The sequence below is a fragment of the Eptatretus burgeri genome, chromosome 3 (assembly GCF_056783735.1).
Source record: "Eptatretus burgeri isolate ZD-2024b chromosome 3, Ebu_testis_v1, whole genome shotgun sequence".
NCBI lineage: Eukaryota > Metazoa > Chordata > Myxini > Myxiniformes > Myxinidae > Eptatretus > Eptatretus burgeri.
The window spans coordinates 85,308,458-85,323,772 of record NC_140963.1 but is presented as its reverse complement, the minus strand read 5'-3'; the positions used below and the strand labels follow the sequence as shown (position 1 = coordinate 85,323,772).

The 15,315-nt window shown below is 46.0% G+C and overlaps 1 protein-coding gene across 5 annotated transcripts in view; it reads left to right on the top strand.

Annotated features, from left to right (window-relative positions):
- The window catches only part of LOC147030351 (uncharacterized), a 45,949-nt gene that overhangs the window by 850 nt on the left and 29,784 nt on the right, over positions 1-15,315 (top strand). For 4 of the 5 annotated variants that reach the window (XM_085874302.1, XM_085874301.1, XM_085874300.1 and 1 more), the window contains exon 2: positions 11,003-11,152. In XM_085874302.1, coding sequence (XP_085730428.1) covers positions 11,008-11,152 — 145 coding nt within the window. In that variant the 5' untranslated portion in view covers positions 11,003-11,007. Of the gene's footprint in view, positions 1-10,940; positions 11,153-15,315 lie in introns of all 5 variants that reach the window. The other variant, XM_085874299.1, reaches the window with a different exon arrangement.

Genomic DNA, 15,315 nt, shown 5'->3' with positions numbered 1-15,315 from the left:
AACAGTAACTGCGACCACAGCACCAACGCCCTACTTTGGGCATGGTCCATGATGATGATGATGATGAAATCGGGTCGATGGTGTTTGGTCCACGGGTGGTCTCCATCCGTGCCTCTTCATCATTTTCAAAGTACGACACGTCATCCTAGCCGAATTAAAGTTAGGGCACACGGGGCAGCAGCTGTCTCCGGTCCCCAGGATCAGGTAAAGGCTTCAAAATACTATTCTATAACAGTTGACTCGTCTTCGGATAATACTCTGACAAACTCGGTTATTCTATGCTACTTGGAAGCATCAGAGCCAGTCAAGCACTTCACCTTTCTCAAATCAATCGACAGGACACAGAGGAATTGAAAGAGGAGAGAGAGAAGAAAGAAAGAGAGAGAGGAGAGGAAGGGAGAAAGACAGAAAGGCAGATGGGTGGTGGAGTCTCAATTATGATTCACCCCGTGTCATCAAAATGCTTCTGCACAGAATAACAGTGAAGATGGAAACAAAATAACGTCTAAAATCCTTTTTTTTAACAGTCATACTATAAATACCACCCAGACACGTCCAGAGACAAACTCCCGTCCAGACATAAGCACCACCCGGACGTGTCCGGAGACACACACCGCCCGGACACATCCGGAGACGAACACCGCCCGAAGACGGACACCGCCCGGACGCATCCGGAAGCAAACACCTGGCCGGACATAAACACTACCCGGACACTTCCGGAGCCAAGCTATCCGTAGACAAACTTCCGTCCAGACATAAACACCGCCGAGTTACATTCGGAGACAAATATCGCCCGGACACGTCAGGAGCCAAGCTGTCTAGAAACAAACACCGTTCAGACACGTCTGGAAAAAAACTCCCATCCGTACATCAACACCGCCCGGACACGTCTGGAGATAAATACCATCCAGACACGTCTGGAGACAAACCCCGCTCAGACATAACCACCGTCCAGACATATGGAGATAATCACCGTCCAGACATAACGACTGTCCGGATACGTCCAGAGAGAAGAGAGGTAGAGGAGTTATCAGAGAGAATATTGTATGCTTTGTAAAAAAAAACAAAAAACACACACACACACACACACACACACACACACACACACACACACACACACACACACACACACACACACACACACACACACACACACACACACACACACACACACACACACACACACACATTGACATTTATTAATATAGATGCTGCAGGCATTATATGTTTTATTTTCATGATCCACAGCAAGGTACAAGAAGCTTAATTACTGTATATGTTAAAGAGCAATAACACCATTGTCTCTCTGCCAAAGAAACTTGGTAATACTCGCTGGTCTTGTCATGCAGATTAAGTCAAAGCTCTCATCAAAGGCTAGGATGTTATCATGGACTTGATATTTCAGAAGTCGATGATGAAAAAGCTGATTGGCTTGGCACAGCCTGTGGATTGCATAACCAGATGAGCAGGCTCAGGCCCATGCAAAGCTGGTAATAGGCCCAGGCCAGATGGGAAATGTCGGCCCTTAAATTTCAAACTGCTCATGAAGTAATTTTGTAATCAGTGCTAAATGCATATGACTAACACGATCCAAATGCCATGCAATTGCTCTTACATAGTCAATTCTCACTGACCACCTTGTCTTTGACATTTTATGCAGTGAGACAGGAAGGTGTTCTTTTAGTATCTCCCACCGCTGGGGACTTGAACTGAAGATATTGAACATTTTCTGTATGGTAGGCCCATGCCAACTGACCCACCTCATTTTCTGTATGGTAGGCCCATGCCAACTGGCCCACCTGACAACCCCCCCCCCTTTGTTCTGGCCTGACCAGGCTAGAGACAGGAATTTTTGTTGCATTCTGGAACGTCATGTTAAGCCGCTGTCACACCTTGACGTTTTAGCCAGCGTATGGCAACGTATCAACATGTATGTAAAACGCTGGCGTACGCTGAACTATTGATGTTTTTTTTTAATTTTTGGGTGTATAATAACGTGTTGGACGTATGCATAACGTATTAGTAACGTACACAGAACGTTTTAATCACATATCGATAACTTATACCAACGAATGCTGAGCGTGTTGTCGGCGTTCACAACCTATGCCCAACGATAGTCCAACTTATTCATAGCGTGGCAGTGTATCGCCGACGATCACGTGGCGTAGGCTATTCATAGGCTGCGGCTCGACGATTCAAATCATAACCGCACTAGACATCGAAGTGTGAAGCCACTGTCACACCTTGATGTTTTAGCCAGCGTATGCCGACGTATGAAAAATTTGCCAAACCAAGCTGGCACACGTCGAATATGTTATGGGTAAGTTTTGTATACGTTAAGAGCACGCTGACATACGTCGTAGTACGCTGGCATATGTCATTGTACGTCGAGTACGTCGAGAAATTTTCAGCATGTTGAAAATTTCTCGACGTACTCGACGTATGACGCACATTCCTCATACGCTGGCATAAGTTGTAGGCATGCTACGCGATCGTTGACACATGTCGACATACGTTACTTGTACGTTAGTCATAAGTCGAAACGCGTCAATGTCATGGTTAGCGTCACTGATCCAGACTCACTGTTTTTTTTGTTTTTTTTCTTCGGTATGACGGTTATGATTTAAATCGTTGAGCAGCAGCCTTTTAATTATATTATATTATAACCGCACTAGAAATCGAAGTGTCAACATGACCGTCATACTGAAGAAAAAAAAAAATAAAAAAAAACAGGGAGTCTGGAACACTGACGTTAAGCATCACATTGACGTGTTTCAACTTGTGAGTACCTTACAAGTAACGTGTGTCAACAATCGCGTAACGTGCCTACAACACGTTACTCATAAGTATAGAAATAAGTTTCGGGTATGCTAAACATTACCTCGACGTGTTTCGACTTATGAGTAACTTACAAGTAACGTGAGTCGACGTGTGTCAACAATCGCGTAACGTGCCAACAGCTTATGGCCAGCATTATGCGGAACATGTGAGTCATACGCTGGCATATGTCGGGAAATTTCAAGCATGGAAAATTTGTCTAACAGCTCGGCGAATTATGACGTTTGCCAGCGTACTACGACGTATGCCAGCGTTCTACGACGTATGCCAGCGTGCTCTTAACGTATACAAACTTACCCATAACGTATTCGACGTGTGCCGGCGTTTTAGCCCAATTTTGCACACGTCAGGCATACGTTGGCTAAATCGTCAAGGTGTGACAGCACCTTTAGAACGCTTCAACCTGACTAGTAAAACATTACAGTCTATAGAGCTCAATGTGAATGATGCCGCTGGTGTTTAAACGTCCCTTGTAGATTTTGTCGGAGAACAGCGAGATTGCTTTGATCATTTTGAAGGAGCTGGAATGTGCCTGTGTGGCACTCATGAATATGCAGTTCAAAACATGTATGTCGACATCCACTTGACGCTGGACATTCTAAAGAAGCTGAGCATCCCATACAAAGGCTTTCATTCCTTGCATCAACTCACTGGTCACTTGCCTTGAGAAACATCATGCTGCATATAAGGATGTCATATCGTTTTGGATTATTATTGGTTTGCCCTCCATGAATCATGAATCTGGAATAGTAGCTGCAACCAAATTGTCAGAGTTTTATCCCGATGATTTTAGTGCTTTTCACAGATTTTTTTTATTTTTTTTTTTGGTGCCTTTCTTAAATGAGAAGGAGAAAAACAGCAGCTTGGAATAACTCTTGTGTAAACTGATAAATTGAAAAGGACATTGAAGCTACTTTCCCAAATACTGCAACTGCACTCAAAATCGATTTGACACAACTGACAACAAATTGTTCAGGTGAATGGTCATTCCTGAAGATGAAGCTTCTGAAAGAATTGAATCAAACCACCATTGGGCAAAAGCTTTTCACCAATCTTGCTTGCATGAGCATGGAATCTGATGTAATGTATGTTTTAGACTTATCTGATATTATACACGTTTGCATGTGGGAAAACCCGAAAAGTTTTACTTTGGGTCATGTTGATTGTCGTACATATTATATTTTTCATTACATTATATCCATGGATGCAGATTTGTTATTCAGATGAATAAAGAGTAGAAACTACGCTGAGTGTAATAAATAATATTGTATATTGGTTCTTATTTTTACTTTTTGTTTTCTCACATTTACATCTGTGAAATCGAGGCGAAGTGGATTATATAGGTGGTAGCATTCGAAAAGTAGAAAAGTACCAAAATGGCCCCGAAAATGAACCCTTGTCAGCTTGTCCTAAGTTTTGCCAAAGTACCATCCAGTCCTTACAAGGAGATTTCGGAATTCCAAAAAAAAAAAGGAGCAATAATTTCTGGCTTATATTTTTACATACATAAATGACAAATGTTTTTAAAAAACCCCACCCCATAACTGTCTACCTCCACCTCCCCACTCCCCTGAAACCTCCCCTTTTCATCCACTACAACCTCCTCACCTACTCACCTACTTCCCTCATGCCATCCTAACCCTTACCCTCCTCACATACCCCTACGCCTCAAGTGGGTAGCAGAGCTACAGGAAGCAAGGCCTTCAGTACGGATAATTTGGAAGCAAACACAGTGCCATTTGACATGAGAGAAGGGAAGGAGGTTGAACATACACCAGAGACAGAATTGGCCAGGCATCACCAGGTCTTTGTGAAAGGAGACCGTTGTGAAAGTTCAGCTGGGTTGATATTAGCCAGATGTTGTTTACTAGATCTCCTGAGTGGACACACACTTGTTGGGAGCTTTGTGGAATGATCTGAGATTCCCTTTGGCCAGATTTCGCTTTCAGGAGGAGAAGGCCAGTTATTTCAAGGAAACTGCCCCACCACAAGATTCTGTGGACCACAGTGAGAATATGGGTATGATAACTGCAGAAGAAATGCCATAAATCTGGGAATAAGGAAGAGAAGTTTGGAAAGTGGAAGAATTCCCAGGTGGAATTAATATCATGGGAGAAGGCCAGTCCTGAAGTGATGTGGCAGTTTGCAGTCCCTGACAGTCAGTCTCAGTGAACTGCCAGACAGTCTGGCACTCAAGCAGCTCTCTTACAATAGCCAGAGAGATGTTGACTCTCACAGGCATGTGATTAGTGCTGCAGTTTCCAAGCATTTTATAGTCATTCTAGAATTGAACACAAATATGACAGCTCAAAGGGGAGTATGCTCCCACTGAGCGATCTTGTCATACCTTATGAATTCTATAACCTCCTCAAATTTCCTTTGAATGTGAGTTAGATCTACAACAAAATGTTCTGATCTGGAGTGTCGTGTTAGGGAGGAGAGGAACATGTGCAGTGGTGATTCACATGAGTGTATGTCATAATAGGGGGAGGGAGGGAGGGGAAGAAAACATTTGCTTGTGTGTGTTTTTCGTGGGTGTAACTATTTTTAACCTCCGCCATCGAAGATGGACGGAGGTTACTGTTTTCACCCCTGTCTGTTTGTTTGTTTGTTTGTGAACAGTATTACGGAAAAACTCCTGGACGGATTTCGACGAAACTTGGTGGGGGGATTAGGTATGGTCCAAGGATCATGCCATTAGATTTTGGACTTGGTCCAAAGTCCAATATGGCCGCTGTGGTGGCCATTTTGAAAAAATATTTGAATTTTTGTTTTTGCGTTTCTACATGTTTTAAGTGATTTCCAACCCCCCCCCCAAAAAAAAAATTTGTTAGAGAGAAAAAAAAAATTTGCAACTTTTTTCAAAAATATTTCGAATCTATTTGAAAAATATTTGAATTTTTTTTTTTTGCATTTCTACATGTTTTAAGTGATTTCCAACCCCCCCCCAAAAAAATTTGTTAGAGAAAAAAAAACAAATTTTGCAACTTTTTTTTTGAAAAAATTTCGATTTTTTTTTTTTGGCATTTCTACATGCGCGTCGATCTAGTTTAGTTTATTCAATCGTGGTTCAGTAGAGTCTGATCCGTTTTGACCTACAATGAATAGGATATCAGGTTCACTTAAGGTCAGGTTTGATCTGTGACCTGCTACAGGTACCATGTAAACCTGTACTAACCTGTTCCATGGTCGGGTTGTCGGCGACTAAACCGTCTCCACCACCAGGTTTTCTGGTGAGGGGGGTGTTTGGATGTGGACACCCAGCAGGTTTAAAAACAAAACCTGTCAAAGGGCGGAGGAGCTCCTTGTGAGCCAACGGCCATCCATATCTAGTGCCCAACTGTGTCTGCAGACGTCCTCCTGCAGTTGGGTCACTTCTTATTAGGAGGTTGGTGGCAGGATTTGCACTCCGGCCACCGTAAAACCCTTCATTCCGCAAAACGCAAAAACGCAAAAAAATCTGAAAACCCATTCCGTGGGAGTACCTCCTGTGCAGCTTCCCTTCGCAGGGCAGCTCACCGGATGACGGGATTGGGGCAAAGCCTTCGGGACCCCCAATCTTTGATGATAGGAGGGAAACCACGGGGTAACATCCCTGGGTCAGATTGCGGGAGAGTGTGTCCGAGTGGTGCTGAGGTGTCGTCTACCAGACGGCGGTCTCCTTGGGTTAACCTGAGGCGGTCCCTTCGGGTGGGTGCCTGGAATGTCCTATCCCTAAGAGAGGATGATCACCTGTCTCTGTTATCATCTGAGCTCAAGCGTTTGGACATTGGGATTGCAGCTCTCTCTGAGGTTCGGAGACCGGATTGCGGCGAGATAATGGTGGGTGGTTACACCTACTATTGGTCTGGTCGCTCTGATGGTTACCATACCCAAGGAGTTGCTGTAGCTGTGTCCAATAAACTGACCCCAATGATAATTGAGGTAACACCGGTCAACGAGCGTATTATGAGATTAAGGATTCGTCACTCCTTAGGTGTCATTTCCCTGGTCTCTGTTTATGCTCTGACTGAGGCGAGTGATCTCACCGTGAAGGATGCATTCTACGCCACACTCGAGTCTGTGGTTGATCAGTGCCCCAGACGAGATACACTTCTAGTCTTGGGGGATTTCAATGCATCGACTGGAACTGATAGGGATGGTTATGAGGTGTGTGTTGGTCCCCATGGGTCAGGAGCTATGAACCAGAATAGCACTAAGTTCCTTGACTTTGCAAGAAGTCATGGACTTAGGGTGGCTGGTTCATGGTTTCAGCGCCCACAAGCTCATCGCTGGACTTGGTATTCCAACGCTGGCGGTGTGGCAAAGGAGATTGACCATGTCCTCATTGACGGTCGTTGGAGGATGATCCAGAACTGCAGGGTCCACCGGAGTGCTCAGTTCCTCAATACTGACCACAGGCTTGTTGTAGCAACTCTAAAGCTGCACCTTAAATCCTGGAGAATGGTACCATCCCAGTCAAGGCTGGATGTTGCCAAGCTCAGGGATGAGAGAGTAGCTGAGGAGTTTGCGAACAGGCTGAGTGGACACTTGGGGGGTCTGGGTGCTTTGGGGGGTCCTGAAGAGTTGTGGAGTGCCTTCAAGACCACCGTCCTTGATGTTGCCGGTGGATGCCTTGGAGCTCACCGCAGGGCAAAGAAGAATTTTGTCTCTCAAGGGACACTGGATACCATTGACCAGAGTCGCAGGGCCAGGCTGAATGGCAGAGCTGAGCTGTTCAGGGAGCTGAGGCGTAAAACTGTACATGCACTGAGGGTGGACAAGGAGGCCTATGTGCGAGGAATCTGTGAGGGGGTAGAGCATCACCTGTGGGCAGGTGATTCTCGTCCCGCTTACAGGGGAATTCGCGCATTACGTTCATCCAAGCCCATCCCTCGGAGCACTGCAGTTCGAGCAGAGAGTGGTAGGCTCTTGACAGAGGAGTCTGAAGTGAAGGCCCGCTGGGCCGGTTACTTTGAGCGGTTGTACCAGGCTGATCCCCCAGCTGTCGAGGTGGACGTCAAGGGTGTTACAATCCCTGTTGCTGACCCACGAATCAACTGTGGTCCACCTTCGCTTGTGGAAACACGGGCTGCGGTGAACCAGTTGAAACGGGGCAAAGCTCCAGGGATCTGTGAGATCCATGCCGAACTTCTCAAGGCTGGTGGAAATGCTGCACTCGTGTCGTTGCATGCAGTTTTTTGCTCTGCCTGGAACACAGGCATCATCCCAACTGACTGGAAGAGGGGCCTTGTTGTCCCACTCTGGAAAGGGAAGGGTGATCGCCAAGACTGCAACAACTACCGAGGGGTGACGCTGCTCTCAGTGCCGGGCAAGGTCTTTGCTCGGATAATTCTTGATAGGGTTCGCCACCATCTGCTTGAGCACCAGCATCCAGACCAGTCAGGCTTTACACCAAAGAGGTCAACGATTGACCGTATCCTTGCTCTTCGTGTCCTCACCGAACGCAGACGAGAGTTTCGGCAGGGGCTGCTTGCAGCCTATGTTGATCTCTGTAAAGCGTTCGATTCAGTGAATCGGGATGTCCTCTGGAGGATTCTTGGTCTTCGTGGGGTGCCACCAAAACTGATCGATCTGATGTCTGAACTCTACTCTGGTACTGAGAGTGCTGTGAAGTGTGGTGGTACCATCTCTGACTTATTTCCAGTTGTTACTGGAGTTCGTCAGGGATGTGTACTTGCCCCCACACTTTTCAGCACTTGTATGGACTGGATTTTAGGGAGGATGTCGGAGAGATCAAGTTGTGGTGCATCGTTTGGGAATGTCAAGATCTCGGACCTTGATTTTGCAGATGATGCAGTCATCTTTGGGGAGACTTTAGACATCCTTTTGGGGGCCCTCGAGGTGCTGAATGAGGAGTCGGAGCCGCTGGGATTACGGGTTTCTTGGGTCAAAACTAAGATCCAGGCTTTCGGTGACATCTTGGATGCTGCTGTCCTGTCTGTGTCTGTTTGTGGTGAGGATGTTGAGGTCGTGGAGAGATTCACTTACCTTGGCAGTGATATTCATGTCTCTGCTGGCTGCGAGTCAGAGGTCAATAGACGTCTGGGTCGGGCCTGGGGAGTCATGGATTCACTGGATCATGGGGTGTGGCGCTGCCGGTACCTGTGCGGGAGGACGAAAGTCCGAGTCTTCAGGTCCTTGGTACTTCCAGTCTTGCTCTATGGGTGCGAGACTTGGACTCTGACCAAGGATCTGAGATGGAGACTTAATTCCTTTGGTACCAGGTGTCTTCGGAGAATCCTTGGCTATCGCTGGTCGGATTTTGTGTCCAACGAGCGGTTGCTGAGAGAGACTCGGATGAGATTTTTTACCTGCATAGTCCGTGAGCGTCAGTTGCGGCTGTATGGACATGTGGCTCGTTTTCCCGACGCTGATCCTGCTTACCAGATTCTCTCAGCGAGGGAGTCTCATGAGTGGAGGAGGCCAGTGGGCCGACCACGTGCCTCATGGTTGCAGCAGGTTGACCATCATCTCAAGGAGATGGGGATGGGCCTGGCATCTGCCTGGGGGATGGCCAGACGGAGACCCCTGGAGTACCGGCGGAAAGTGGACGCAGCGACGCGCTGTTCTGGCACATGCTCCCATACCTGACCTGACCTGACCCAGCAGTATTGGCGGCGGAGGTTTTGCACTCTACCGAGTGCTCCCCCTCTAGTTTACCTGATGTTTTCACCCCTCTTCTTCTGTCTGTCTGTCTGTGAACAAGATATCTCAAAAAGTTGTGGATGGATTCAAACGAAATTTGGTGACCAAGTTGGGTGTGTGACAAGGACAAATTGATTCGATTTTGGTGACGATCTGAATCCAGATACAAGAGTTTGTTTTATTTTTAAAGTGATTCTTCACCAATGAGAGATCGGGCTAAAAAAAGATATACACCATGATATCTCAAAAGTTGCGGACGGATTCGGACGAAACTTGGTGGTCGAGTTGGGTTGAGGTGACAAGAACAAGCCAATTAGATTTTGGAGGTCCAGCCTATCAAAATATATAAAATGACCGTTTTTACAGCCATTTTTCCCTGCTGTGCAGGGGTTGGGCTTTTTCTTGAGGCAATGTTTTATGGCCGGATGCCCTTCCTGACGCCAACCCTGGTCACCTCTTACGACACACAGGGATATGGTACACCTATTCTAACCGGGGCATACACCGGGACCAGTAAACTGGTACTCATTTTGACGACCTCGGAAGGATGACAGGCTGAGTCAACCCCCTGGTGTTAATTCAGCAGCCAACGGGGCTTGAACTCAGGACCCTGGGATCCCAAGCCACCACCCTAACCACTAAGCCAACACCAGGCTTCAGGTCCAGCCTATCAGTAGGATACAAAACGTAAATGGTTCAACCTGGAAGAGGTATGCACTAACGACTGCCATTCTAGTTACCCTCGCCGAAGGAGAGGGTATTGCATTTGGGTCAGTTTGTTTGTTTGTCTCTATTTCTTTGTTTGTCCGCACAGAACTTTCATGTTTTTCTCCGCAACCACTTGTCGAATTGAGACAAAATTTTCACCATTGATGCGACTAATGTAGAATGTTTTAGTAATAATTGTGATGTCATCAGTCATATGGTGTGTCAGCCATGTTGGAAAAGCTTTGGACATCTGTATCTCTGAAAACGCACAAAGGAAAAAATTGAAACTTGGCACATAGCAAGTACTCCTCATGGGGAATGAGTGTGATTTTTTTTTATTACATCATAGGTGCCTTCGTTATGACATCATAATTGCATAAATAGAATGTTACATCCGATCGGAATGAAAATTTTTGAGGGTCATCTAGGGATAAAATGGGACACAATTTTTTTTGATGACATCATCGGTCACATGATTCAGCAGTCTTATTGTTTAAAAAAAGAAATCATCAAAAATCTTCTACTCTGAAATGGCTAAACCGGTCATCACTGTCAGCATTTATATAGTGGCAGTTCTAATTATGTCTCATTAATTATGGAACACACCATACACAAATGCCACAAAAAATACACCACACAAAACTATACAAACACCACACAACACATCACAAAATAAGTCCTGGTGGGGGTCTGCAATCTCTGATTGCTCTTTTTCTTGTTCCACCCGTTTCCATCAACCCGCACAGACTTGTCTAATACTGTTGTTTCGTTCCATTTCATTGCTGGGGTCGTTTCATTGTGTCTGCAGCTGAGATGGACGTTGAGTTGGAGGAAGAGCAAAACCTCTCACTAACAACTGTGGAACCTTTCTGCGAAGTTTGTGACACAGACTTTGAAGGGGGTTTGCAACATGTGGGTGCTGAGCAGGACATCAGCAGCGTCATTCACTCTCACGCAGGTAAATATGTGAATCGTCAATGGGTACTAGGATTGTAATGTATATTTAATGTACTGTATATTTATATACTGTATATGTATATACATAATGTACTGTATATATACATTGTATTGTATATTTAACCTCCGCCATCGAAGATCGGAGGTTACTGTTTTCACCCCTTTCTGTTTGTTTGTTTGTTTGTTTGTTTGTGACAAGTATTACGGAAAAACTCCTCGACGGATTTCGACGAAACTTGGTGGGGGGGTTAGGTCTGGTCCAAGGATCATGCCATTAGATTTTGGACTTGGTCCCCCCCCCCAAAAATAATTGTTAGAGAAAAAAATGTTTTTTTTTTGCATTCCTACATGTTTTAAGTGATTTCCAACCCCCCCCCCCCCCCGCCAAAAAAAAATGTTGGAGAAAAGAACTATAACTCTGTCAGCACTGTTGACATATTTAATGAATAAGATATAAGGTTCACTTGAGTGACCCAGCAGTATTGGCAGCGGAGGTTTTGCACTCTCCCGAGTGCTCCCCCTCGAGTTAATGTTGTTTCTACTCTTGTTACTTTTGCACAGGCAGCACACACACACTGGAAAAACAAATCGATACGTACTTCCACCAGGAATGGAGTCAAATGTCCCACGCAAATGCTGAGGGATGTATTTCTAGACATCGACGGTATTAGTGAATTTGGCATGAGTCAACTATTTTTCACTAATGGCAAGCTTTTCAATGGAAAGCAAAGGGTTTTGTTCAGTCCCCTCCACCAAACCTATTGCCCACATATGTACAGTAAAGCACCACATATTTGAGGCGAGGTTTCAGAAGATCTCACTAAAATAAAGGCACGCAAATATAAGACCTGTTTATAAATATACTATGGTAAAAAAAAGGTTTAGGTACCAAACCACTTGACAAATTCTCACCTTGATTGATTAAAAATGATGTACCGATGCCTATTTAGACTGAGGCAGTAATAGTGCTGGTCATGCCAATGTACGCATGTATCTGCAGATGATGACTCACCTTCTTCCTGGTGCAAATGCTTGTAGATTTTCAAGGCTTTCTCACGAATATGGTTGGAACTCGGTGAAAGACTAACAAAAGCTTTCGATAGTCTGGCATCCTGCCTTGCTCTTCAAACTCTCTGCTTATGGTGTTCAAGGCCGGCTGCCCTCTTGGGTTACTGACTTCCTCCACTCTTGTAGCCAACTTGTGGTTCTCAATGGAATCCTTTAATCTCCTCTCCATGTCAAGACTGGAATGCCCCAAGACAATGTTCTGGGCCCAGTCCTATTTCTAATCGTCATAAATGATCCCTCTGACTGGAAAATCCCCTTTATCTATTTGCTGATGATTCCACCCTCTGCAGTGATATTCCTCATCCTTTATACAGGCAGACTGAAGTCTTTTCCCTTTCTTCAGACCTTGGAAAAAAATCACAAACTGGTCCAACAGGTGGAACATGTCTTTCAATCCCGACAAATCTCACACTCTCGCTATGTCTCTCCGAAAGGACCGTTTGTAACCCCCTCCCCTCCCCTCCCCCATCTACTTTCTCAACAATCCTCTGCAAGAAGTTCTTTCTTTCAAGCTTCTGGGTCTCACTATCTGCCATGATCTTTCCTGGGAAAGCCATATTTCCAACCTGGCCTCCAAAGCCAGTCGCCGACTGGGAATCCTCCGTCGTGCAAAGTCCTTCCTCGGCCCACCTGAGCTCCTGACCACATACAAAGCTTTCGTCCGCAGCCTGATGGAGTACTGCTCTCCCCTCTGGGTTGTTGCTCCTGCCTCTCACTTTTCTCGGCTTCACGCAGTAGAAAGCAAGGCATTTTGGATCATTGGTGTCTCCCACGATGAGGCTGAGTCTTTGGGCCTCTCACTCTCTCACCGCAGGCAGGTCAGTGGTCTTTCTGTCTTCTACCGTTTCCTCTCCGGTCTCACACCCCCCCTCCCCCGCTCTGTATGCGATTTGTCCCCACTATATTTCCACAGGACGATCAAGGTCCGCCAACAACCTCCTTCTGGTAAAACTACCAAAATCGACGAATCACTGCTCACCTTCACTCTTTCATTTCTCCTTTTTCCCACTTTTGGAACAAACTCCCACACTGCTCAATCCCATTCTTCCCTCCAGGCCTTCAAAACAGCTGTTCACCTCCACCTCTTATCGTCCCCCATCCAAATCCTCGATCTTGTCTGTCCCCGTTAATCCACCCCAAACCCACATCCTTCAAATTCCCTGCCCTCTTTCCTGAAAGTCCCTGTAGTGTCCATCTTGTATACCCCATGTTCCCTGCCTCATCCCTCTCCCTTCCACAGATCTCCAAATGTCTCTGTTCCCCACTGTTTTGTCCTTCCCATGCCCCTCTTCCCTCATGCTCCCCTTGCTGTGCGTTGTGTGTTTGCTCTCATATGAGCCTTGACAAGGCAATTTATACCAAAAAAAAAAACTGACCAGAGGAAAATGATATGGCCCAACTGCTTCAAGCATGTTGCCCATTTGCAGTGCCCATTTTGAAGATGATTCAAATGACACCAGCCTGTATTTCCAGTTTGGGATGAGTAAATCGAAGCAATTAAAAGTCGACACAATCCCCGCGAAGATAAGAGATCATTCTAATATGATGGAAAAGAAGAAAAAGGACAGAACAGCTGCGGAAAAGCACGAGAACCTGAGGGTAATTAGCATTATTTATTTTTACTGACCATTTTGATGGAGCATCCGCCATGATCGCCACCACTTTAACAATCTAACAGTAATTTTGTGCGTTACTTATCTAACATGCCGTTGCGGTTTTGCGAAGCCAGCGCTCCCCCCTCGGCAATGGTGCACAACATATAGCGGTCCTCATAAAGTTATTTCATTAGTATTCATTTTAGATAACCCTTCCCTAATGTCTGGGGGGTTTATGGAACAAAATGCATTGTGAGGGCTTTCAGTTAAGTCTTTATTCCCATTCTTTATTTACTTTGCACCTCTCAGGCATTGCAAGCATGCCTGCACAAAAGTAGCTCATTTGCATATGCACACCCTTTCGCATTCAAACCTTGTGCCATTATCCAATGACACAGCACCTCAAACCTTTGCCGTACTCGAACCACAATGCTACAGCATTTCTCTAACTGCCACAATGCCTTCCTAAAGGTCCCCATATCATCAGACCACAACCTCAGCTCGCTTACCATCGCTGTTAACCGCCACAACCATAACGCCTCAACCACCACAAATTGCCATGCCAGGAGCTCACTGCTGCAGCACTGCTCCCATCGCTCGACCACCATCACCACCAATGCCGACTGCCTTTTGGGACCAACAGGGAACAAGGGAGTGGTCTGGACCACCAGAGAAACTCGGGTCTTGACGTTCTGGTGTCTAGCTTTGGGCACGGATGTGCGTTAGGTTATTTCAATGTGGTGGGGATAGCCCAAGCATTTTGTTCAACTGCAGCCCTCATTGGGCGTATTCATGGCCAGAGAGTGCCACCAGATAAATGTTATTTTCGGAGCTCCGTTGCATGCCAAGGTGGAGAGAGACTGAAGCCATTTCCGGGACCAGATCCTCGCCTGGGTGGGGCCAAAGCCATACTAAACATCTGTGCGCTATTCGGGGTACAGGGAAACACCCATCACTCCATCTGTTCCACTCTCAAATGCCGCCGCCGCTGGGAAATTATAAAAGAGGGCTCTGTTCTCTTGCCTGCCCTCTTCCTCTTCTCTGCTCTTCTCTCGCATTTAGCCTGCCCTTTCTTGTTCCTGGGGTCACGGAGCGGTTGAACGGAAAGGAATGACGTACACACCTTTGAGTGGGAGATACCAGACCAAGCATCACCTTAGCTCGTTAAACACTTGCACGTACAGACTTCCTCACACATCATTAGACTTTCTCACATGTTTTTTTCTTTGCTCCATTTCAAAACCCCCTGACCCACATCTTTACACCCTCCTCTTTGCACCTCATCTGCCAATCACCACACACCTCATTGCATCTCCTCCAATCATGCACCGTAGGCACCCACAGTTTTTCTCCCTTCTCCTTCCCACCTCCTAATCGACTGCGAAGCGTGGCTCTGTCGACCGCACAAGGTAGAAGAGAGGTCGCAAACACCTCGTTCTTTTCCCATCTCTCTTGCTCTCTAACTTTCCTCAGGGTATGTTTCTGATGGCACTTGTTTTGT